A 26322-nucleotide genomic window follows, 5' to 3' on the forward strand; every position below is an offset into this window, starting at 1 on the left:
GAGCACTCGCGGTAAGCGAGCCAAAGCGAGCTACTGCCTTGCCTTCGAGTCTTCGAGTTCGAGTCTCGTTAGCTTGCCGTGAAATTTGTCAAATATACTTTTAAATGAGCACTTGACATACTCGCCTATTGCTCGATTAAGATCGAGTTTGTAAATTTGTCGTTACTTTGAAATAATTTAACTCCGAAAACTCGCGCCTAAAAATAAACGTGAAATCAATCATGCAAACACTTGAAGCTTCCCCCGTAATTATATCGCTATATTGGAGACTATTTAGTATGATATAAAAGAATATTATTGCGCGTTCGGTTTTCTTTCGACAAGTAGAGGGCATTACTTATCAGTTAACGTGTGATCACTCCAAATTATCATATCGACAACTAACTTCATGCTCGTTCGTATATTTAGAATACTCCATTATCAACCATCTTCGAGATACATGGTTATTTCGAATATCGAATATATATATATATATTACCTAATATTTGGAATTCGGCTGACGGTACAGATTTGAGACTACCATTCGTCGATCTGGTTACTCCGGTTACTCCGGGTTGACTCGACGGCCGCGGAGCGTCGCGCGCAGCCGGCGCAGCGCAGGACGACGACGACGACGACGCCGACGCCGCGACGTTGCGGGGCGCGCGCGCGCGGGTGGGGACGTGGGGACGTGGGGACGAGTGGGGCGAGCTCGAGGGCGTCGGACAAAGGTTGGTCGCGTCGAGCGACCGGCCGGCAGCGCATTCGCGACTCAAACATGGCAGCGGCTACCAGCGTTGTCGTGCTCGACAGGGGCAACAACACCACCTGCACCATCAATTTACACGGTGTGTGTGTGTGTGTGTGTGTGTGTGTGTGTGTGTGTGTGTGTGTGTGTGTGAATGCGGGCGTGCGTGTGTGTATGTATATGAGGGTGCTCTGCGTGCGTGTGCAGCCGCGTGCGAATTCTGTGAAGGAACGCGACCGAGAACCGCGGCGAGATGACTGAAAGCTCCGAAACGTTCCCGCGAGCTTTTCGCGCGTCGCGGTTTTATCGCGTCGGTCGCTGCCGCGTCCTGACGCGCGATCGACGAAGCTCTACGTACGCTCTGGTACGTGCGCGCGTGTTTCGTGCGAATGTGCATCTCCGCTATCGAGGCTCTCGCGGTTCGCGGTCTGTTTCTGTTGGCGCGATTTAGGGACGGCCGACGGCGGCAGCCGGCAACGATGCGTGGACGCGTTACGTCCACCGGGTGCCTCCTCACGTGTCATCGCCAGCGTGCACCCTCCGCGCGTCCGCGCGATCCCACCGATCGATATTCTGATCATACGTTTCCATTTTGCAGGAGCCACCGTGGTGTCCTGGCGGGTGAATAACCAGGAACAGCTGTTCGTTAGGTAAGTACGCGCGTATAAGATTCCGCATGAGTACGCGCATGACGACGCTTTGATAGACAAATCGGAGCCCCCATGAATATCCTCCTCTTACGTCCGCGTTAATTTTCTCTCGAAAAGTAACGCGATTCCAATTAATATTATTGTCTTTTTAATATACTAGACACTACAGACGCGCGCTACGCGCGCGCTATTTATCTTTAACATTTCACTATTAACCCTATTATACACAACTGTCAAAATATACAATGACAGCTGCAAATGAAGTAAGCGCAGCAAGAGAACCAATCGGCATCGCGGAAAAGCGGCAACAATAAACTTCACATCTCCTTTTTAGAAGAGGAGAACTTTCGTACTTTTTATATTTGCTCGATCAGGGACGTTTTGTTGGGTTTCTTTAGAATCCTAATTTATCTAATGTCTTAAAGAGAAAAATAAAACTTGGATAAAATGCTTGAGATCCGACACGTGGTTAAAATCTTGCGGTTAGTAGACATACGGAAGAAAAAATACTAAACTTAATGAATAATTAAATGTTATGTACTCTAAATCTGATTATGAAAAGCATTCAAAATTTCCTCGCGTCAACGCTTAATATATTAATTTGAATTACGATAAGAACTCCAGAAAGATACAGATTTTTCGTGAATCATCCTGTATAGGTCGTAAAATGCGGTGTAGAATCGTTGAACGTTAAACGTTGACGTAAGTCGTAAGGTTGCGCGCGAGGTTACGCATCTTAGATGAGATAGAATGCATTTAGCTTGATCGCGCATTACGATGCAAAATTATAATATCGAAAGAACATTTACGGGAGTGCAGATCTGTCGCAGGAAAATCAAACCGATCGGATAGTTAGGATTATAGAGAGTTATGAAGCGACGTAAGACTGGCAAAAATTTAATAAATGTTTTTTCTAACGTTTCGTAATTTTAAATGTTACACTTTAGTGTTTTATCAATATTTGAGGGTTTAAAATAAATATTTAAATTTCAATTCGAAAAGTCAGGTCGAAGAGTTTTCCAACGTTATTACGAATTATCTAACGATTCTCTCTCTAACGTATCGAGAAATCTTTATGCCAATTGATCAAGAAGAATTTAGAGTTTTGAATTTAAAAACATATGAAAAGTGTAATTAAAAATCTCCAACGCGCGGCTTATAACGTTGCGATCTATTGTTCGAAACTGCAAGGCTTGCATTATGGCCATTATGCGCTACGTTAGCCACAGATTACTCTTCGAGATTAAGAGTATAAGTTCTTCTAGGTGAGAACAAAGTCTGCTCGTGTGTACCATAGGCGCACAGATTGCCCAACAAATTGCTTCTAGTCGGATGAGAAAAAAGAAAGATCACCGTCGAGTACAAGAATGAAACGATTAAAGTATCGTCATCCGCGAGAACGATATGCGCTCGATTTCAACCTGGACTGTCGCAACGGTTAACAATCGCTATGATAGGAATTAAAGCAAGTAACAAATTATAATATTTACGAATACAGATCAATGTCAAAATCTGTTTCGTTCGCGGTGACTCACAAAAACAGACTCACTTCACCGCCGTACGTGACCGATTCAAGGCTCTCGCTCTCGTCCGCGGCGCGAAACCTATCGAAATGATACGCAATTCCAATCAGACTGCAAACAGAGAGCAAACGCGAGTCTGCTCGGTCACGTTTTCCACGAGTTATCTTTTAATTTTTTAATTCAATTTAATTGTATATTCGCAATCCTGTTAAATATGCATGTATATTTGCACAGTTCATTTACACCGAAGTATTAACATCGACTTATTAATTCAGCTTTTTCTCGCGCGTCGTTTTACGATTCGTCACTGGGAAAGATGATTGTTTTTCATCACAGATGAACATCAGGCTACATAACTCTCTGCGATTCAAACGCGATATGGCAATGCATTGAATGCCTCCACAAGGCACAAACGGCTTTCGATAAATGTTTTTCCTCTCAATTTCCTTCAGCATACGCAAACATAATCTCCCTTTGATGGGTAGTAACGTTCCTTTCCGGATTACATTGTTCACTTCACTTTGTGCATGGAACTTTTGAAAATTCACTTACACCGAGGGAAATATCGCGCAAATCTGTTTCTATATATTTTTCCAATTTTTGCAATCTTCTTGGAGGGAATATGTCTCTTTCTCTCGAGTAGTATTATCGTTCTTTCGCGACAATGCAACGCGTATAGCACGAGAAGGAAGAGACAACGAGAGAGAAGGCGCGCGTTCGCGCGCGCGCGCGCGCGCGTGCACACCTGCCGAGAAAGAACCGCGTAAAAGCGCGGTGCCCGTGACGATCGCTTTAAAAGCGGCAGCCCGAGAGCAGACGATGAAAAAACTGACGGAGAGCGAAGGCAAGGGCGCTCTCTGGACCAGTACATACCTTATACACGGGGTTCAGGGCCCCTCGTCGCTTGCCAGTCATCGGTCCTTCCGACTGTAAAGCCGCTGTCGAGACTGGGTTTTGCGATAGACCCGCGGCTATCGGAACGATGCATGATGACAGCGTGGAACGTGATGAAAAATCAACATTAAGCGCGCCTTGTCGATCGGCATGTACCGATTGTACTTTCACCAAACGAAACAAACCTCGCGATTTCGTCTTCGTAAAAGATACTTGTATGAAAGAAAGCGCGAACTCGATTATACATGTTTTTTTTTTAAAGAAAAATACATAAACCGCACGTATTACTTCTCGTGCTACTTATCGATATATAATTCGGTTTGCGGATATACCTAATCGCGAGTCATCGTTCGATTGCTGTCAGGACTCAGAACGCAGCCACTCCGGGAGAGTTAAGGAATTTTAACAGTTGCGAGTAACACACATATGCAAGCATACACGTACACGGCGCAAGACGCTCGGCAAACACGCTCGTAATTTACTCCAATTTCCCTTGAAACGACTATAAAAGTTACGTCGGTATGTCCGGTCATGATACTGATCGCGATGCACCGACACACGAGGCATATATTTTAATGACAGATACTGCGTGTTTGTCTCCAGGAGAAACGGTGGCTATTAATTTCAATTAATAATGTCGGATATATTAATGTTTAACACATTCAACGGTTACTTACGGAGTTATAACAAGTAGTAAAATTTGTAGCGAATTTTATATTAACCTTAATGAGATTTTAACTTGAAACGTTTCATTATTTATTACCATCAAATTTTACAAATTTTACAAAGAATTTTACAAAGAATGCAGATTAAAAGAAACCGTCATTAAAATGTATACCTTGAGTGTAATATAATAAATATAAAAAAATGCATCTTGTCTTATATAAATTACTAAACGCATTGATGATCAAATCGTGAGACGAAATTGAATGCGGCCGTTCTGAAGCTGACCGATTGTGCCCGCGCACCATCGGTAACATGAGAGGACCACGTGCAGCATGTCGATCTCTCAGTTCTTACGATCCGACCGCGGATGTGGACGTGCCCTCGTCGAACATCTGCGTCCACGACGGGGCCCAAAAACGGAAATGAAGAATCGGGGACGAAGCGGCGCGTTAAAGCGACGAGCTACAGCTGGAATTCCATTAGCGCGATAAAATAATCAGGCAAACTGCGGTTCACCGGTACGGCGCGGCGGTCACGGCAAAATAACGATAAGAATAGGTAACTTTTATATATCAAGATGTAGGATAACACATAATAATGAAAATACGAAATATGTAAAAATCTGGATACATCGGTCGCTCAGTTGCTCACTTCGGTACGAGGGTTAGACTCTGGAATGTGCGTAAGATTGTAAATCTTATAGGTAGCTGGTAGAAGATACGGACGGATTGTTGCAATAGACTAAACACGAAAGGGTTCGTCCGGCGTGATTGTACTGAGAATTGTAGGCATATTAGTGCGAGCTACTACACGCAACCCCTTTCGACTCTAACATAAGACAAGCAAGGCGACCTAACTGTTATTTACTTCGTTCGAGAACAGACAAAGACTACCCATGACGGTCGGGAATGACCCCCGAGGGGAGGAAGAGTGAGAGAGAAAGGGAAGCAGGACAGAGACAAATAGCTCGAGCGAATCAAGGAAAACGACAAAGACAGGCTACGGGTGAGCGAAAGGGGTGCGGGTATACAAATGCACGATTCATCTTGACGAAGGGATGGGACGATGATTAAGGGTCCCTCGTCTATCCTCACCAGTCACCACGCCTAAAGACGCGCCACGGTCACGTATATATACACATGCTTCGCGCACATTCTCGCGAGAAAGAGCGAGAGAGGAAGGGAAAGAAAGGAACATGGAAAAGGAAAGCGTCCGTTAATGGCTGCCGGCAGGACTCAACCATGAAATTTCAACTCTACTTTCGGATTAGAGGTTTCGTTCGAACCGTGGAATTGGTGAAGCTCGTCTCGCGCGCGATCGCTTCATGTTCCCTATACGCATCGTGTTACGGGAATATAATTCGGGCCCGAGAATCGCACGTTCTCCAATTCTTGAAATTGCTCGAACGTGTGCAGTCTCGCGTGATGAGCGATAATCTGCACGCGCGGATAAAGACTTTCAGATATACAAGGACTCTGATATTCGAATCTGTTAATTGTATCAAAACCATCGAAACTCCAATCGTAAAATCTTGACCGTTGAACTAAATAATTTTTAATTGAAAATACGATCGAGATGCCACCGGGAAATATTCCGAGCCATTACGCCCTTCTTTCAAGAGCGAACGGGCCGGGCTTCTTACGAGGAGCAAGGAGAACGTCAAACGGTCCAGTCGTACGTTAGAAACGTCCCGCACTCGCGTGCATTTGACACCACATACGTCTTTGTCGTCCAGGATTGGTTCGTTGCTGGGCATATGGCGAGAACGTCTGTTTCTAGTGGTAATGCAAAGGCACTTAGGGGATTCTTTCTTCGGACCATGGAAACATTACGATTCCACGCGTTACTTTGCATACGCTATAGTTTAGCATCGTATTCTCAAAACAAAGTCTGTCTGTGCGAGCTTGCTTCGGACATTTTATTTCGTATAATCTCAAGCGTTAAATATAACGATACCACGAATACCAAATCGATGAAAGGCGCATTAAAGTACCGTTAATCTAATGATCAAACAAACCGTTCGTCGTTTATCAACAACATTTGGTATATTCTTAATACTTTAACATCTAATATTTCTGGTCCTTTTATGAAGAATGAAATTATGATCAAACAAACCGTTCGTCGTTTATCAACAACATTTGGTATATTCTTAATACTTTAACATCTAATATTTCTGGTCCTTTTTTATGAAGAATGAAATTAACCGCGCACTATAGTTTACTCCAACGGAAGCGACGAACAAACAAATATATTTCGCGTTGTTACGTGAAGATCTCGCGGAAACAAAACCGCGATGAAGAGAGATATGGAAAAAGCACAATAAACGATAGATCGTGGAAAGAGCAGAGCGGATAAACGAAGAAGAGAGATTTGAGAGAAAGAGAGCGTTAATGACACCGCACCAGCCGTCGTCTCGACTTTTTGCCGGTATTCGGAGCGTAGATTTGCACGAGGAAATACGACTAAACGGTCGAAGAAGCGAAGCCGCGACGATAACCGATGACAAACGTTCTCGTGCAAGTGCCTCAGCAACGGCCGTGTTTGCGCACTTAATTCGTGTGATAATCATCATTCGGGGGATTGCTGTGTTACGTTACGTTCATCGACGAGGAAAACTAATCGTAAAAATCTGCTTCGGTAGCGCGTTGAGCTTTACGAGCTTGACCATTGGCCACGGTTGAGACGAGACAATCGATACCTACGTCGCGATTATTTTCACCTGTCTCTATTTAGAGTATTTGTAGAACCCGAATTGTGATCTCTATTCAAATCGTAGGTTTTTCGTGTTATTTTCAATGTAGTGGTAGAAATAGTAATCTTTTTTAAGAACGTGTTTGTTTAATATTTGATTTGTCTTTTTATATCATCTTAAAAATAACGGACATTATAAATGTTCAGTGACACATCAGGATCTATAATACGATTTTATTTGCAGCATCCGTAAACGCTGATCGCGTTATTGCCGCGAAGTATAACCGAAACTTTGACCATCCAGCTAGTGGCGAGCACGTTTACGAGGGAGATAACGTATAGCTACGCGCGTTTATCTGACGTATAAAAAGCGTCATTTTGACATAAAACATAGGCCGATACGGCGACACGCTTCCGGTGAAGTTCATCGGGGTGACAAACCCGCGAGACGGACCTCGCATGACTGCCATCGACTCGATTATTTATGATTGTACGACGAGAGAATGCATTTCCGGTCTATAAAAACGATCTCGCAAAAGCGACATTGCTCGCTGGATGTGGGGAAAAATGCAATTGATTAGGCGCTGATAGTCACTATCTCCGGAGAACTTTGACGTAGAAAGATTTATGGTTTATTACGTGAACAGGTCGACATAGTGCTGATAAGTTTTGCGATGGCTGATAATTAAAAAATTCTCATCGCCTGACAAATTGTTCTTTGCAGTCACATATTATTAGTGAGGTTTAAATTAAACTTCTGATAAAACGCACGTGACAGATTAAATCAAAACTTTTTTTACGATATAAGCGATTGTGATAGACTACGCGCATCTTACATTAAAAATTGAGAATTCGTGAGTCGCGAAATTGTGTTCCGTTCAGCGCGAAATCGGAAGAGCGAGAGACGGGTATCATCATCCATCCGGGGCGAATTCGCGCGAATTAAGAAGCGGTCCATGGCGTGGCTGATGCCAGCGGTCGAGATGCACTGTGCACCGGGGATGACACTACACCCGATCTTGAACCCGCGAGCGACGCGGCGCGGCACCGCGCTCCGCGACGGACGGAAAATAATGCGCGCGGTGGCTCCGGAGCGGAATCCAGTTGAATGGGAATGCTGTAGAATGCTGGCAAAAACCGCAGCCAGCGGGATCATTAGTCTACGGCCCAGCCTATAACCCATCGCTGCCTTTATACCGGGTGGAAAGAAGTTCGAGCAAGCAAACGCGCTCGCTGTTTTTCGTTCCGCGCGCCGCGGAGACTCGTTGAAATTTCGCCCTCGAACGCGACGAGAGATGTCGAAAACGTGGGGAAAAAAGTAACAAGTTGGCGGCTGTTGAGTATCTCCGATGAAACGGTTTCGAGTTTCGCGCGACAAGGAGATAGAAACGCGTGTTTGAAAGATTGAAACTTTACTGTCTTATCTTTGATCTTTAATCGACCGTCTTTAATCCACGTTACAAGTCTGATGAACGTATGTACGTCGACTCAATCGTAAGATACACCCATAGAGATATAAGAATAGAGTGCGCGAGTCATATGCTAGCACGTAAGAGGCTGCGATATAGGAATAGAAAAAGAACGCTGCATATAGGCCCTTTCTGTCTTTGTCTACGTGTGCATGCGAAACAAAGACAGAAGGGGCCCATGCGCAGCTTTCTCTTTTTATTCTGCGCAGCTTTCTCTTTCTATTCCTATATCGCTTTTTCAGCTCGCTCGCGCACTTTATTCTTATATCTCTATGGATACACCTTGAGGGAATTTGATCTTACGAGGGACATAAGGGGATTCCCTTCGGGAAAGTAATCCGAATACAAATCGCCCCACTCCGATATCGAATTCATCCCCTCGACAAACATACGAAAACGAGTGGAAGATCAACTTTGACCTTTTCTTTTCAATTGTTGCCTCGTATTCAGCGCAAGTCGTTCTTCGCTCTACAAATAAAACAAAACGGGAAGAAAAGAGGCTATAAGGGTCAAACGCAATGTCTCATTTATTCATCTTCTTGGATATGAATTCTTGGCACCGCAAGTTCCTTTCAGAGACTTTACATTGAGAAGATCTTTATAAATTATTGATTTCATTAATCTTTCATTTGATGTGTTATCACGCAAGCGAATAGTAAATCGAGTCATTCCAACATTTTATATATGAATACAAAGTATAAGATATTTTTTTCTTTACAATTCCGTACTTTGAAAAAAAACTGCAAACCTTCCTTACCTGTTTCTGCTGCATTAATCATGACGTATGTTGTTATTATATTTAGTTAATTGGTACCATAAATTATGAATCTAGATCAGATTTATTGCAAGGTAATCGTGCAATTTGTGGTAGTGGTAGTGATAGTGCAGGAAATTGCGTTATAAAACTGAGACTTCTACATACCTAATGAATAGTGAACAGCGATTCAAGGTCTTCATCACTCGTACGCGATCTCGTGCAAGTCGGTGGAAAAACCCTTTTCTTTTTCGCGAGCGAACGGCCGCGACGCGCGTCGATCTTTTTAACGGGCCGCCGCGAATGACACAGTTGCGCCTAATGCGAAGAGAGCGAAGCTTTTTATGCTAATTGCAAGTTATCTCGAGAGAATGCAAACGGAACCGAAGTGCGCGCAAACCAGCGAACTCGACGGCGAAAAAGCTCCGCGCGAGCAAACGCGGACAAGAACTCGCTCAAGGCGGAACGCGCGGCTTAAGCCGTAAAATAATTGCGTGTTTTGCAGGACGCGAAGTGAAGTACTACGCTCAAATCTTCCTCGCGGACGCGGAGGAATTCGTTCGATGTTACATTTACCGCTTGTGAGGATCGCGAGACTCGTATCCACGCTTCGCGTTTATCACCAAATAAATGCAGGACATCGGATCCGGGCTCTTATTTACATAAAGTTCATAAAACATAAACGTCGCTACGGTTCGCAACGATTATATTGATCTTTTATCAGCTTAAATCGCGTGATGCGTAAAAACGTATCGCAAAAGCATTATTTGCGATACCCGTAACCCGTAACACCGAAATTCTCCAGAATCAGCAAAAGTTCGCTACGTTCGCCATTACTACAGTCGAGACAATTGTTTCGAAAGATCGAAAGCTGTCGTTCAATTTCCTTTACGTAAAAGCCGCCCAATTAACAGTCATTGACCGAAATTCAGATGTACGGTCGGCGGTTGTGCGATGAGATTTAAAATCCCGTCTGCAGAAGCAACGGTGACGGCATCACCACCGAAGAATTCGCTCAACCGCGGCCCACTCGTTCACTTATGCTGACTTATCCACCAGGGCGTGCTGCTTGCGAGAAACTACCAAATCAGCTCGTTATCGCGCCTCGGCAATAAACGCGGCAATAATCCTCGACTACCATGTTTAAGTTTTGATAACGACGTTACTACCATCGTGGAATCAGTAGAAACGACGTTGTATTTCGTGTCAATGGGTTGGAAATGATCTTCCCAGCTTTGATCTTTCTTACGTATCTTGTTGAATAAAAGTCAGGCTTGTTAGAACCTATCCAAATGTCATGAAATCAAGTTTGAATTATTCACAAAGAAAGACCCGAATTTGATTTTAATTGATTACATATGCGTAAATATAATTTAACAAATATACTATTATATATTGCAGTATAGAAAATGAAAAATTGTTACATCTATTGGTCGTTTATATACATATAGACGAGTAGATCTTGCTTTATATTCCATCAAGATTTTCTCCAACTCGCTATATCTAACAGCCGAAGTATCCATTTATGACATCCACCTCGGATTTACGATCGCGACGCCAAGAGATATTACGACGGCAATTCGGCTTTTGGCGGATCTTGTTTTCATCTTCATCCCTCATAGCTTAGTGTTCTTGATTCAAGAGAACGAAAAGTAATATCAAGAAAGACCAATTCTCCAACTCTATGTCATATCAATAACAATCAATACTTAGGAGCTTTAATAGATACATTTGTGGTAGGATCCAGGGACCGTGTAGCAAAAGGTTAAAGGACTCCCGTTGAGTAATGAAGCTCGCGAGGAAGCTAGTCGCGAGGCAAGCTTCCGGATCGTCCAAACTCACAGCGTACCGGTCGGCGATTTAACGTGCGCACGGTGCGACGGAAAATTACGCGACGGCTTTTTTGCCGGGCATATTTCCTCGTTTATCAGCGTCCGTTAGGTTCCCGTGACCGCTCCGGCTAGAAGCAACTTCTCTCCGACAAGAGCAGCAACGCCCGTGGCCCTGCACCGCGAATGCGTCCGACCTAGTATAAATAGGTTTGCTTCTTGCCGGCCTTAGTTAAACAAAGTTTCACGGTGGTGGTGGACGGGCACGGGGAGACGCGACGCGGGGGTTGGTCGCGGGTAGAGAGGAGTCCGTGAACCCTGCAGAGCCTCGCCCTGCTGGTGCTGCTGTTGCTGCTGAGCTGCTGCCGCTGCCGCTGCTGTTGCCGGTGGTGCTGCTGCTCCTGCCGGGATCCGGGGAAAACGCAAAAACCGCTTGCTTCGGCGGAGCTCGAAGCGGATAACTTCGACACGTACCGGGTGTCCTCACTCGAGCTCGGTGCATGGTTAAATACCCGCACGGGCGCTCACCCCGCGTGGTGTACGAAAGCGTGCGAGATTAATTTCCGGATTACGTTTGCACTCTGCAAGGAGCTGGCGTAATTCGGAAGATAAAGAAAAGTCTCGAGATATCGGGGTCTCTGATATTGCCCAACAAGCGAGAGGACGTAATATATATCGTCCGACAAGAAAAACGTATGCGGCTCGGGTTTATTTACGACGGGTCACGGCTTCATTTTCATCTGCTTACTTCGAGGAGGAGGCTCTTTCGCCCCCTTCCTCCTGTCCCCCTCGCGCTGAGTGAACGCAGTTTCGAGTTTTTAGTCCAGTCATTTTAGGTTTTCTGTGCAAAAAAATTAGTAATTACTATTTTTTTTTTTTAATCGCTTTATTTCGTTGTTTTAAATAACATATTAAAAATCGAGAACGATACCGGGTGTGCTAAAAAAGTTATTCAAGGTCAAAGGTCACAAAAATCAGTTTTTTGCGAAAATCTCGTTTTGTATGGCTCGGAGGTCAATTAAGGTAGTTACAAAAAAGAAAGATCATGAAATTCTCTACAAAAATGGTTCTATTCATTTTTCACGTACGATGAACCGTTTGCAAAATACATAATAACGAATGTGTACGTCGAGCGTTGTATCTATTTCCGCACTACCTTTGAGGTAAGATACAAGGCGCGTTTTTTTTACATGGTGTCCCCAGTAGGCCTAATCCATGTCAAATGTAAAAAAATTACGTTTTTTAATTTTTTTAAATTTTTTTTATTTTTTTTATTTAATCTCTATCTTCATCATTTAAAAAAATTTGCTGCAGTTGTAGGTGGAAGCGATTGTAATTTTACAGCAGTATTGAACGTAGTCGATTTCGCAAAACTCAAGTACCGATAGTTATCAAGAGATGTTTCCGACTTAGGAGCTCCATACATCGCCAAAATTATCCGTACTCCATTCTCAAATATAAATTGTTGAGAGCAATTTTCTTGTTGAAAAACTTCTGCAGCTTAATATAAATCAGGACGATTTTCAAAGATTTTTATTGTTTTAAGTTTTCCTTTATTAAATAGAGCAGAAGTGGTATCACATCCGGTTATTGCATGTAGCAATAAAATATGTTGCTTACAATGAGGATATTTGTCAAAGCTTGAAGAATTATAAAATTGCGTCTTGACCTTTTCCTTGCCTGGTTTCATGAAAAATAATTGTTGCTGTGAATGACTATGCCCTATGAGAAGAACCAAAAGATCAATGTCCTCGCCTACTACGACAGTGGTGTTAACGATTGATTCTTCCATTGATGTTTCAATAATTAACACATCTGCATCATCACGAGCTTGTTTTGTTGCGATGTTGACGTTTTTGAATGTGTCCATGAGCATTGAAATCAATTTTTTTTTATTAGAGCGGTTTGATAGGAACTTTTCTTGAGAAATTGGCACTTGCATACGTTCATCGAAAAGAACTTCGAGAGATCCAGAAATTGCGGCGGTTCTTCGTGACTGTTCCATTGCCTTGACGTTCTTATTATTGTCGTTATACCCATCAAACACAACAATCACGTTAGCTCCGAAATGTTGTTGTATATAAGTAACATATCTGTTAATAACACAGAGAAATGTATCATGTTGCTGCCATATAACTCGGTGAAGGAGAAATCCGCCATCAATGACAAATGTAAAAGTGTCAGGAAATATCTCAACATCCACAGGTTGAAGGCATTGATACAGTACAGATTTTTTTGTTTTACGCATACCGGAATTATCAAAGAGTGAGGTAGGATATGGCAACACAGGGGACTCATATTTTATACCTCCAGTAAGTTGGCTCCCCTACTTTTACTTTCTTAATTTTTCTCTATGCAAATCATTTGTTGGTCATTAATGTAATTATTATTAGCAAAATAAATTTTAGTGTAAAGTTAGATTTATGCGCCTTGTATCTTACCTCAAAGATGGTGTGGAAATGGATACAACGCTCGACGTACACATTCGTCACTTTGTATTTCGCAAACGGTTCATCGTATGTGAAAAATGAATAGAACCATTTTTGTAGAGAATTTCATGATCTTTCTTTTTTGTAACCACCTTAATTGACCTCCGAGCCATACAAAACGAGATTTTCGCAAAAAACTGATTTTCGTGACCTTTGATCTTGAATAACTTTTTTAGCACACCCGGTATCGTTCTCGATTTTTAATATGTTATTTAAAACAACAAAATAAAGCGATTAAAAAAAAAATAGTGGTTACTAATTTTTTTGCACAGAAGTCATATTTTCGTCTAAAATGACTGGACTATTTGTGCATCATCGATAATCATCATCGTGAGACCATAGTGTCGGGAAATCACTGCCACGAATACTCGTTGCCCCAGATAACGAGAACATATAAATGTGCCGAGATTATATATGCTTTCCTTTGGCTCCTTATTTTTTCATCCTCGTCGTTCAAGTCCATAGACCAGCGTACCAAGAACACGTTCGTTATTACGTTCATAGAAATGGCCAGGGAACTCGCGCTCGTGGACTCGGACTCGGTTACGCACTTTCACTTCTGTCAGCATTCGGCGCTTTGGCCTTGCACTTGCGCGATTTTATTTGCGCTTGCATTCGACGCGCAATATCCAAACGTTTCCATCGTTCGGGATATTCGATATATAGAACGAAATTGCACGATAGAATTTTAAACAATGTGTAGCGAGCGAATTGGACGAACAATTTTTCGATTGAATGTAGATATCTGTTACCACGGAAATTCGTGACTTTTTTTTATACAAATTCTAAATTACGCGAATAACTGACAGCGTTATTTCGAATACTGACAGATTTTCGTTTCCAGATTTCTAGACTATCTTGAATTTTTTTTCACGAACATTTGATCGAACTTATGTTTTATATCGAACTTATCTTTTTTTATTAGGTATATCATTAAATGTTTGTACCGATCTTACTGCAATGAGGGAAATAACTCGAAACAATATGTAATTGTGGTGCCCCATCGCGTTTTTCGTGCACCACACGATACGAAGGTACGATTGGCATTATCGCGATAGGAACTCCAGTCGAAAAGGGTCCAGTTTTTCGCAATAATTCTCGGTCGCGGCCCTGAGACGAATTCTCGTCAGAATTTCACTGATCGTAAATCGCAACCGTAGCAAATGGCCGAGCCGCTGCTTCTCCAGCACTTAATGCACTTATAATGCGTGGCATCCGCTTCTCGCATTTTGCGGCATCTTTGCGACTGCAAGACTGGGGAAGGGCTCCTTTCGAGGGCGTCGAGGTGAAGTGCCACAAATCGCCCACAAAACTCATCAAAAACTTTCAACTGTTAATGATGGTATATTAACTCTGTGTTACTTGTGTGGGGTGTATTTTACACCCCAGCCTTAGAAATCTACTAAATTCACAGATTAAAACTTTATTACCAATTAAATGCTGCACAAATTATTTCGTAATTAAAGAAAAACTTTTGTACTTATCTTTATCTGAAAGATATATAGCATATTATCAACCTTTATTTAATTGTAAATCATTAAAGAGAACAATAAAAATTGAGATACAATGTTAAGGTGTAAAATATACCCCACATGAACAATTACGTTAAAAAAAACCACATGTATTAATGTAAAAGGTTAATTTGAAATAATTTGAAATTAGTTCCAGCCGATTCTAAAATTCTACAAAGACGTTACGCTGAAGAGACCGGATGTCTCCGAGGAGTTAATTGGCACTTGATAATTCAGAGAAATCCAGCATCTCCGCTCTTCGACTGTAATCACTTTCTAATGCCAACGTGGAAGTTGCCAGCATTAATAATTACGATATTTTGCATAATTAAATTTATGCGATCCGCGCGCATTTTTTTCCACGAAAAATTTGTCGTTGCACACAAAGAACAAAAAAAAAAAGACTGCACTTTTTTTTCAATAAAGATGCGTCCAGCTCGCGTATATGCACGATTACGAATAATTTTATTAAGTTTGTAGTGGTCATGTGGTTGCACAATATTGTAGATACATATATGACGACGATGCAAGTCCATACAATTCCGGCGAATTCGTTCCAGTTCTGGAGAGAAAGAGAGATGCAGCAGCTTCTATTATAGATATAGTAGCTTCACCGCAAGAAGCGCCGCGCCGCGCCGCGTCGCCGTGTAATTGTCTTCGGCTGCAAAAGCGCATAGTCACACCTTATTTATAATCCTGTCGATTCATGACGCTGTGTATATCGCTCTGCCGTACCGATAATTAGTTTTCACATGTACGAACGCAAGCGTATCGTTGCCTGTTTCGCGCGAGGAAGAATCGCGTGATCTAACTGCGAGCGAATAAAATGCGGATAATTTTTACAAAATAGTCAACGATACCGGGGAGAAGATAATTAAGACTCCACTGATACTCGCAAACGAATGCTTGTTGCTTGTTTTCTCAAAACTTACCGGTATTAAATCTTGTTTTTATTATGACTAGACATCACGGGCGCGCGCGTTATTTGTATACGCCAAGTTAAATATCGTAGTAGTGCAATATCACAAACATAAATTAATTCGATCGGAACGACAGTGATGTAAATCAAAGTGCTCGTTACAACGAAATCTGACGCGGAGGATAGATTGTGCTCATATTCTCCATATGCGTAATATTTCTGGTTTCTTGCGAGAGTTCAACTACGGGACATTCATCAAAATCGCGGGGAAATTTTTCACGGGAGTTCACCTTCCATATTCGTTTCTTTCTTTTTATTCTGTTTCAACGCGTATCGATGATTCGCCGGCTGTTTAGCATCTCTGACTTGCTAACGACTCATTAAAGCCGAAGGGTAATTTTTCACTTGCCCGCTCATTAATATTCCTCCTGTGCCACGAACTCTCGAGCCGTTCACCGTGTAACGCGAGAAACGTCGGAATCGTCGTCCAATCCTTCTCGCACTCTCCTTATGGTCAGAGATAATGAGCGCGCGAGAGATAATGCGGAAAGATCCTTTGGGACTCGCGTTCCGGGATATCGAGGGACACTCGACGTCGGCAGACGAGCGTAATTTCGTGTGGCTGTAGTCCGAGATGTAGTCGGTAAGAAGAAGTCGATTGAAAATTATTGCGCCCGTAAAAAGCGCGCATACGTGCCGCGAGAGTTAATTCGCTGTAACTTATCTCCCTCTCGCGTCATCGAAAATATCGTGGATAATATATTGCGAGTTTGTGCCGCGATACGCAAACGTAGGTGCGGAAGCTGCGAGCGTCCGCTGTTGCGAAAATGATTGCTATGTTCATTCGATCATCGCTGGTGATTATCGTGCTGTAAGAGATGCGCTATAAAGGGTATATTCTTCTCTCGGTGGCCGGTGCCACCAGTATCGTCGATTGAACCGGCATCATCGAGATTACGTCCAAGTTTTCAATTTCTAATTACAGCCGAGGCGGAGGGGCAGCGGTTTCTCTCTCTCTCTCTCGTTCTCTCATGGGAAAAAAAGTTGGTTGTACAAATCTTCCCGCGCGTCGATCGCGCACCGCCAATTACCGAGCACCCTGTATACTCGCGCGGCGCGACGATATCCCGCGAATGCCGGGCGTAACCGCGTCGAGAATTGGGTGCCGGGCGTAGCGAGCGGCAACGGGAGATACCAGCAGCTAGAAACGACCAGGAGGAGAGAGAGAGGTTGGAAACTGTGATGCCCGCAAAAAGCATGGCAGACAGCGCCGATCGTTTTTGCTCGGCGTCAGCCGCGTTCCTACCGCCGCGTCGTCGTACTTCGTGGTGGTACATCGTTCTACCCTCTCGCTCCCTCTCACCCCTTGGTCTTCCCACTCTCGCATTCATCCTCCCTTCTTGCCTCCCTTCCTGCCCTCTTCGTCCTCTCTCTCTCTCTCTTTCTCTCGGACATAAGTTCCCTCTGTCTCTCTTTCTCATTCTCTCCCCCTTCCTCCCCCTCTTTCTCTCTCCCGCGCTTTGTCCCTCTCCCGCCTTCCCTGTGTCTTTCTCCTTTCGCTGTGACACTCGGGTTGTCGCAATCCATCTATCTGTCCATCTCTCCATCTCTGTTCCCATGTTCCGTTCGCCTCGGAGTCGTGCAAACGGATGGGATTACCTTCTCCTTCTTCTTCGCGGTTTACGCATCCAGGAAAATGGATTACACCGTATCGCTGCCTGTGAGAGAATACGAATAGCGGGATCCGGTGACGAAAGCGCGCGTGCTTCTGGAATCGAGATTTCGTCATTAACTTCATCATCGGCTGTCAGGGTTGATTGGTGCGCGAAGGGCGATATCGGAACAATCGGGTATCGATCCACGTCAAGTGGAATTCATTTTCACTTGATGGCTCTAATTGTCCTGATCAACTATCAATTGCCAGATGGGCAATTTAGCGCATATCGGAACTCTTCATCGTGGTTCGCATTCAAGATAATACAATATCAATTTTTGTACCTACTTTCGTTTTACACGAATTTCTTAGATACGCGACGCGCAAGCATTTCAGTCGAAAATTACGCGGCTTCTCACAGTTCAAGAAGCGCGGTCTAACAATAGGTATCGATACGTTTCGATTTCGCGCATTCTCCTCGCAGTCTTAGATCCCGAGTGTATCTTCAAGCTCCTTCTTAGGAACATCTCCGCGGCCCCTGACAGGCTTGACTAATGGTCATCCTGCATCCGCCCTCCGGCTTTATACTTCTCCGCGTCTCTTTCTCTTTTTCTCTCTCCGCGATGCTCACGCAACGCGACATCTCCGTCTCTCTCCCCTTAGGATCGAGGATATCAACCGTTCCGAGAGCATTCTAGTTCGCTAACGAAAGGGATCAACGAGTTTTCTGACTTGCCCGAAATACTCTCAGAATCGGCGAATCGTACAAATATTTAGACATTCTGAAGAAATTTACGTCAACTTATTTCTTATTAAAGTATTTCGACAACAATTTATCTCAACGGATCTCGTAATCCTAAGTAATGCGCTATGAAACAGGTATCGGTAATCAGAATATATTGAGGCTCATATATCTTGTGCGTAGATAATTTTTAAATTGCCAGAATATCGAGAAGAAATATCGTGGTATTTTATGAACGTTGGTTGTTAGGATAATTAGGAACCTGTGCAAAAAACCTAATTGTCTGTTACTTAAATAAGAGGATTTTTCTCCGGTTCCTTATATATATATAGCTCCGGTCACAACCAACCCGGTGAAACGAATGGATTCTTTCTCGTCAGCTCTACAAATTGAGTATTTAGCCTCTGTCATATAATAAGATACCGTAATTATTCATTCATCCACGAAATGATTGTTACAAAAAACCTCGATGGGACAAAATGGCGAAGAATAGAAGATCGATCTTTTTCTTTTTTTTTTCTTTTACAAGGGCTGTAACTTGGTTCCGTCGACCTTCGAAAATTCACTTTCAACTTTGACTTAAAGGACTTAAACAATGCAGTTAGCTATAAAACTATTTCCCTTGTAGAAAAATTTAGCTTGTGAGGTATATAGTCCGGCACATTGTTTATCGACCTGACTATATTGTCTCTCCCTTTCCGAGAACTTCAAGCAAAAGTGACGAAAGCACGGTATATTCGTATAGGTATATTAGCGTCTACCTCTGAGAATCAACGAAACGCGATAACTTATACTGATATGAACACTATTTTGTCAATTTCCGGGGTTCTGCGAGGCGAAATATGGCAATCACGTTGCAACATTAATCGCGATACGCATTTTGATTGTTGTGTCGTCAAAATTTATGAAACAGGTTTTCGTATTATTTCGTATTATTATTTATACATTGACGCCCGCTCCATCCTCAACAGAATACGCGATCGTAAAATTCTGCACGGTCCTCGTAAATTAGTTAAACGAGGAACTCCGATGGAGCTCTCGTATAGTCCAAACCGCGCCTGCAAGAATATAAAGAGCGCAAAAAGAGGAATAAACGTGAATTGTTTATTTGAAATAGATCCTTAGAATGTCGCTTTTTTCCACTTTTAACATAATATGTCTCTGAAATTGTCATCAAAATTCAAAACTTCAATGAAAGTTGCGTTAAATAGACCTTTTTTTATTAGATGCTTCGTTGTTAGACCTCTGCTGTTTATCGGTAGCAAATCGTTAGCTCGCTCAACAAACATTTACAACTATGCATCACCTATGCACGCCTACAGACGGTTTCATTAATCTGACATTTGATACGGGCGCAATTTACAATAACAACGAGCAATAGCAGCGAGGAACAGAAGGAAGGGATATTCGTCCGCATATTTTTCGATGTTATCGACAATATCGCAGTTTTCGTGTTTTTTTTTTTTTTTTTTTACAGGGAGGGAATAATAATAATACCTACGCTTTTCGATGTATCCGGGCGTAAAAACAAAATGCGCGAACAAATAAATTCTCGCGACGTTTTTAAAATAATAATATGTTCTCTTCGATTTTCCATGAGATATTTGTCTCGTTAAATAATGAGAAATACTAGATTGGAAATATAATGGCTGTGCAACATAGTAAATTACGATCAAAATGTCCAAATGGGCAATAAAATTTATAAACGAGTACTCCTATTAATACACAAGTATCATACATTTTTTTTCTCTCTGTCTCCAACGGCTGAATCTTGGTGTGTTTCAGTAAGCAAGCTGTGTTCGACGGAAAGAAAGCGATCAGGGGCGGCATACCGTTCGTCTTCCGTAAGTATAACAGACAAAGCGTGTTTTATGGCCGCATAGAAAAAAAAATGAAATAATTCGAGCAAAGTTTAACGCGACGGCATAATCTCACGCCGCACGCGTGCGAATCCAAATTGCTGATAAAGAAAGCCAATTCGAATGTCGTGTAAAAATTTAACTGCGAGTCTAATTAAAAAATCTAAAACAGCAGCGATATTTGCACGGTCCGACACGATGCATGTTATCCCCGCAGCACAATTCGGATCGTGGACGTTCGGGCCACCCCACGGCTTCGCCAGGATCATGCGTTGGAACGTGGAGAAGTCGCCGGAGCGATTGCCCAGCGGGGACATCGAGGCAATATTCTCGATAATGGACAACGACTTCACGCGATCGCTGTGGAACTCGCAGTTCAGGCTAACGTACAGGCTAATACTGCGTGAAAAGGAGTTGCATTTCAATATCGGCGTGTACAATCCTAGCAGAGAAGACACTTTCAGCTTTAATCTGCTCTTACATACTTATTTTAAGGTACCCGATGTCAGGAGATGCCAAATCACGGGACTGCACGGATGCACGTTCCTCGACAAGGTAGGGAAAGCCTTTTTTGCATGCTATAAATTATATAAGCTGACAATTGAAATGTAAATGTAAATGTAAATCGATTGAGAGATTGGTCACTGAAAATTTCACTGCAAGGCTCACGGAGAAGAATCGCTTGTTTTCAATTAATCGTAACTATCTGATTATTAATAACTCAGTGGAGAGTCGACTTTAAAACTTGCGCAAAAAGATCTATCATTACATTTAAAGATGAGTCATTAAAGAGTCAGCCTGGAGCAGTGTGTAGCGTATACGTACGATGCTTCGTTAACACGGAGTCCGGGGCACAAGTGATTATCGCAACCACACGCATTACGGATTATCCTGCCTCACACGAGTAATGTTTCATTCACGCACACAGACTAGGGAGAACCAAATCTTCCAAGAAGGCCGCGATGTCGTCACGGTGTGCGAATGGACCGACCGGGTCTACCAGAACACGCAGCCGGAGCATATCATCACGAATGTCGTTTCCGGTAGGAAGATGCGCGTGCAAAAGTACAACTTTCCCGACACGGTCGTCTGGAATCCCTGGCAGGAAAAGGCGCGCGACATTCCGGACTTCGGCGACGATGAATTTCCCAACATGATATGCGTCGAGAGCGGCCACGTCAGTAGTCCGGTTATATTGTTGCCAGGAACGGCCTTTGAGGCGAGCCAGATATTACAGGTGAGTTTATTCCTATCCTACGTCGATCGGTAACGCGAAATCGTGCCTGTCGGCGCAATTAACGACAGAGGCGTAGATTATCGTAATATCGTTCTAATACAAATCAAGTCCACATACGTAGCGTATAGGTAGAACAAAGATTCAAACTGTCGATATTAATACCGCGTTTAAATCGTAATCTTCGAACGTACGAAAGTCGTATCGATCTTACATCGATATTTTGATATTCTCTCATTGATAACTTTCTTGCATTAATATTCTAGCATTTAATATTAAACCCACGAGATTTTATTGATTGTCTGAAGTCTGAAGACGCGTCAGGCGCGCTCGCATTTAATTGCGTGACGAAACTAGACTCTCAATGTAATTCGAGTCGTCATACTTTACCTGAAATCTTACGCTATTACCCGTAATTACGATCATTCGTGATACCATTACTCCGTAGCTACGAATAGAAATTGACCGAATAATTGAGCCAAGATTTTTTTGCCTCATGTGGACTATTTCATGTGGACTCGTTTGCAAACTAAGAGCTTTTCGCTTTTTATAGTTATGATTTCAATTCGCGAGACAAATATTAAAACCTGGTGCGAAACGAGAAAATATTTTGCATGAAATTATTTATTATTAAAGTGGCTCTCTATTTATCAATATATATTATTGTATTAAAACACTGCCATTATTATCAATTAAATATTATTAAGTGCTTTATATACCGCATAATTTCTTAATACTGAGATTTATATTCGGAGGCATAAAGTTACAAGCTTTTTGTGGAACACTCTATACAATCTGATGACGTAACGTTATATTAATTCAGCATAAAGTATAAATAGCGAAATGCGAGCTGCAAATGTCGCAATATTTATTCATTACTATGATAAAAATTCTTGCAAATTATAATGTTCCTCGTGTTTGCGTACGTATACGTATGTTTCAGCCACTTTTATGAAAAATTTTAACTACCAGAAGTCGAAAACCATTGAACAAGAAGGATCCTAGGATAATCAAGTGCACTTATACCGCCTGTTAGATGTAATATTACAGCCAGCGGAGCTACATTTGTGAAACGTAATAAACTACTATGTTTCCATCGACTTGTTCAAGGTGATGTGAGTAGAGAGTGGACCGACGTCGCACGTCAATGCCGGAGGCGGTACCAATTCGCTGCTTCCGACATCCTCAGCATCGTCGTCCGCGGTCTGGCCAACGGGCACAGGGTGGCTTTACATGCCGCCCCCACCGCCACCCCCGCCGCCTCCGCCGCCACCTCCACCACCGCCGCCGTCGCATCCGTCGCACTCGTCGCATTTGCATTCGCATTGCGTTGCCCAAACCTGCACGATATGTTCTTTGAATCTTTAGGAATCTTTAGACCCGAAGTGAAGTCTGCAAACTATGCGAGAACCCCAGATCTCTTCGTTTCTCGCTCCTTCGATTAGTCTTTTCCTCGAAAGACTCGAGATCCACAACATCTCACGGTGGAGAATGTATTTTTTTCTTTTTTTTTGTCGTCGAGTCTATCGAGGTAACCCGCGTGATAAAGGCAAGTAACTACTAGTTAATTTTATTGAAGAATCTGTCTTCCTTCATTCCACTTATTTTTATCTTTGTGCTTCGTCCGTGTTTTATGATAGGAATCACGAGAAACTAAATCCAAAACGACTAATCGAATACGCGAATGTGAAAGATCAAAATCGATCTATGTATCTCTCTTTGTTTTCCGCCGTCCAAATAATAGAATTTATAAATGAGTCAATTACATTATCTGAAGACGAGATCGCATTATTTCATTTGCAATAATTATTTTTCCTTTATCAAAGACATTGAAAAATTGCAGAGAGGTACTCGCATAAATATTACACGGAATAGGACCCTTTTGTTAGTTTAAAAAAAAAACATCCTAAAAAACGAGCGAATTAAAGTTCACTCGATCCGTCACAAATATGCATACATTCCATATATAAATGGAAAGCGAAAGAAATATATGTCCCGTTTCGTACTCTTGACTCATCCCGTTTAGGTATTAGCACGCAATATATTGTTATAGGTGTAGATTGATATTAGGCATGTAAGTGATTTGTTAAATTTACATACGACAAAACTTTCCCTACAGAGTTTCCAAGTATGATGTAATTAATCGTTCGTTTTAATAAACGACGATTCGATCTAGTTTGCTTGCTGCAAAATGTATATTTGAAATTAGTAAATAGCAGAAAATGCACTTGAGACATATTTTGCGTTATATGAGCTATAACAAAAATGTTCTCGAAAAACTTTATATATACATATAAAGTTTAAAAATGTTTAAAGGCACTATACACTTAATTATTTTCTCGAACGCAAAGAGTCTGGCTTAAATGTATTTTTATTTGTTTAAATTAATTACGTGTACAAACCATGTACAAAAAGACTTTTAACGTTTTTTTTTTAATGCAACTTTTATAATCTTGTGCTAATTGGCTTACGCAAATTTTAATACATTTTCAGAATTTTCATATATGTATGTAATTAAGGAGATTTTTGAACACTTTCCCTATTGCGTATTAAGCGGAAAATAATTCTGAAGTACAAAAAATTTTCTATAATTTAATTAAATAACACAAGTCTGCATGATTTTTATGTCTGGGAAAGAAAAGTAGTTTCTTATAGTTTTTTTGTAAAACGCTAAATCCGAATCCGCAAGCAAAACTGTCAGATTCACGAGAAAAATAATAGAGTTAAATAGAGTTAATTCGTAGCTGACGAACCAGATGTACGAAAGACTTTTTAAAAGTCTTTTGCACATCTAATTCTTCAGCTATGAATCTTCAAAAAAGGTCAAAAACGCGTTTTTAGGGGGTCTTTAATTTATTTTTCTCGTAAACCTAACATGATTGAACACTTTTGCTTACGGATTTGGATTCAGCGCATAAAAAACTGTAGAAAACTATTCGCTTTTTCCAACACCATAGAAAAAGTCAAATTTTGCAGACTTGTGTAATTAATTATGTGAAAATAATCAGATTAGATTTATTAAATTTATTTAAAAAGAAAGAGATTTTTTGCAATTTTATAATATTTTAGCATAAGAGAGAATCGATTTTATGTAATTCTTTCAAACATTACGGATAAACAGCATGCTACGTGTGCGTGAGTTTGTTCAATATCTCTATAATATATAATTTACCTATGAACAATACGAATATGGTGCTATTGTTACAAAATAGTGTTGTAATGATAAGTCGCGCAACACACACGCACGCACGCACGCGCGCACGCGCACACACACACACACACACACACACACACACACGTACACGCATATATACACGCATTCGTACATACATACACGCGCACACATACAGACATAAACTAGATAAGCTCAATCAGGCATTTTTCCGTAATGTAATTTTACACAATCTTTCTTCAGAATTTTCGAAACTACTGTCCCGAAAATATTGCATATTACATTTGTTCATATGCAAAAAGAAACGTTGCATCATCGAAATAGACATATAAGACAACATTTACTGTAATATTATTACATATATTAGCATAAAAATTGCATGTGCATACGGAGAACTTTGTAAAAACATTGACCATTTAACACGTTTAACAGAAAGATGAAGGAAATAGAAGCAAAATTTTGCCGCCCATTTTTAGATAATTGTATTATTATTAAGGTATCACGAGAACTAGAGACACTATTCTAAGGCTCAGCCGAAACTCAATTTAAGTAATGGCGAGTTAAGTTAATTAAACTTTATACCGAAGATAATTGAATTTGTAATAAAAGCATCGAGCATTTTTTCAACTCAATTGTGAATTTGACAGAGATAAATTAAAATACACAGGACCATATATTTTAATATAAATTTTTTACTTACAAGAAAGGACAACGTATTATTATCTTATTAAGTATATTTAATAAAAATACGCGAAATAAATTGACTACATTGTAAAGTTAATTGTGTGAGTGAAAAGAAATCGGCAAAAGATCACGCATGTCTCTATTTTATATAAATATATAATCTATGCCAACGCGCGCGTGCGTATTAGTTTTATTCAATAGCCGAAATACATTCGGAATCGACAATTTTTTTACGTTATATGGATTTCCAATGTCATGTACGTAATATTAAAGTATTACATGTAAATTCTTCAAATCAACTATCCCATATTAGTAGTGTACTATTATAATTAAGTAAATGCTCAATATAGCGCGCTGTTCCTTGCATATTGTAAACTTGCAGTCAAACGAAGGAAAAAAAAGGAAAGACGAGTGGAACGTTCCTGCTTATAGATGTTTTATAGTACGCGAAAAAAAGTACAGCCTAGGAAATCCGAAACAATAGCCACTCGAATAAAAGAGTTGACGTTCGGCAGTTTTTGCAGATCGCAGAGAATGCTAGTTTCACGAGGGTTTTGGTCTTTAGAGGCTCGACAATACGTTTGTCATTTAGTATAGTGTACATTCTTTTCTTTTCTTTCCCCCCACGTTTATTAGCACGTAAGGTTCGGTCTTCCACCGTTGTGACATTTATCGACGTACACCGTACACCATTTCTCATTCGATTCAATGTTAATATCCACGAATATTTGTGATTAAAGCGAACGTATGAAATCGCGATTAAAATTAGTACGTTAAGAAAGTGTACTCTTTTTGGGAAAGTGCAATAAAAATGTGGGAAATACGTGTACACGCTACATTTTCTCTTTCACCGTT

At 41.5% G+C, this 26322-nt stretch overlaps 1 protein-coding gene across 1 annotated transcript; it reads left to right on the forward strand.

The window, feature by feature from the left end:
* The first annotated feature begins 720 nt into the window (after positions 1 to 720).
* LOC112459747 (glucose-6-phosphate 1-epimerase) lies at positions 721 to 26296 on the forward strand. The gene is made up of 6 exons (XM_025024032.1): positions 721 to 827; positions 1326 to 1377; positions 20304 to 20362; positions 20595 to 20932; positions 21306 to 21614; positions 22722 to 26296. Exons 1-6 carry the CDS (start codon positions 758 to 760, stop codon positions 22728 to 22730), a joined length of 837 nt encoding a protein of 278 aa, XP_024879800.1. The 5' UTR covers positions 721 to 757; the 3' UTR covers positions 22731 to 26296.
* The last annotated feature ends 26 nt before the right edge of the window (positions 26297 to 26322 follow it).

The sequence above is a fragment of the Temnothorax curvispinosus genome, unplaced genomic scaffold (genome assembly GCF_003070985.1).
Source record: "Temnothorax curvispinosus isolate PA1 unplaced genomic scaffold, ASM307098v1 QBEX01010126.1, whole genome shotgun sequence".
Taxonomy (NCBI): Eukaryota; Metazoa; Arthropoda; class Insecta; order Hymenoptera; family Formicidae; genus Temnothorax; species Temnothorax curvispinosus.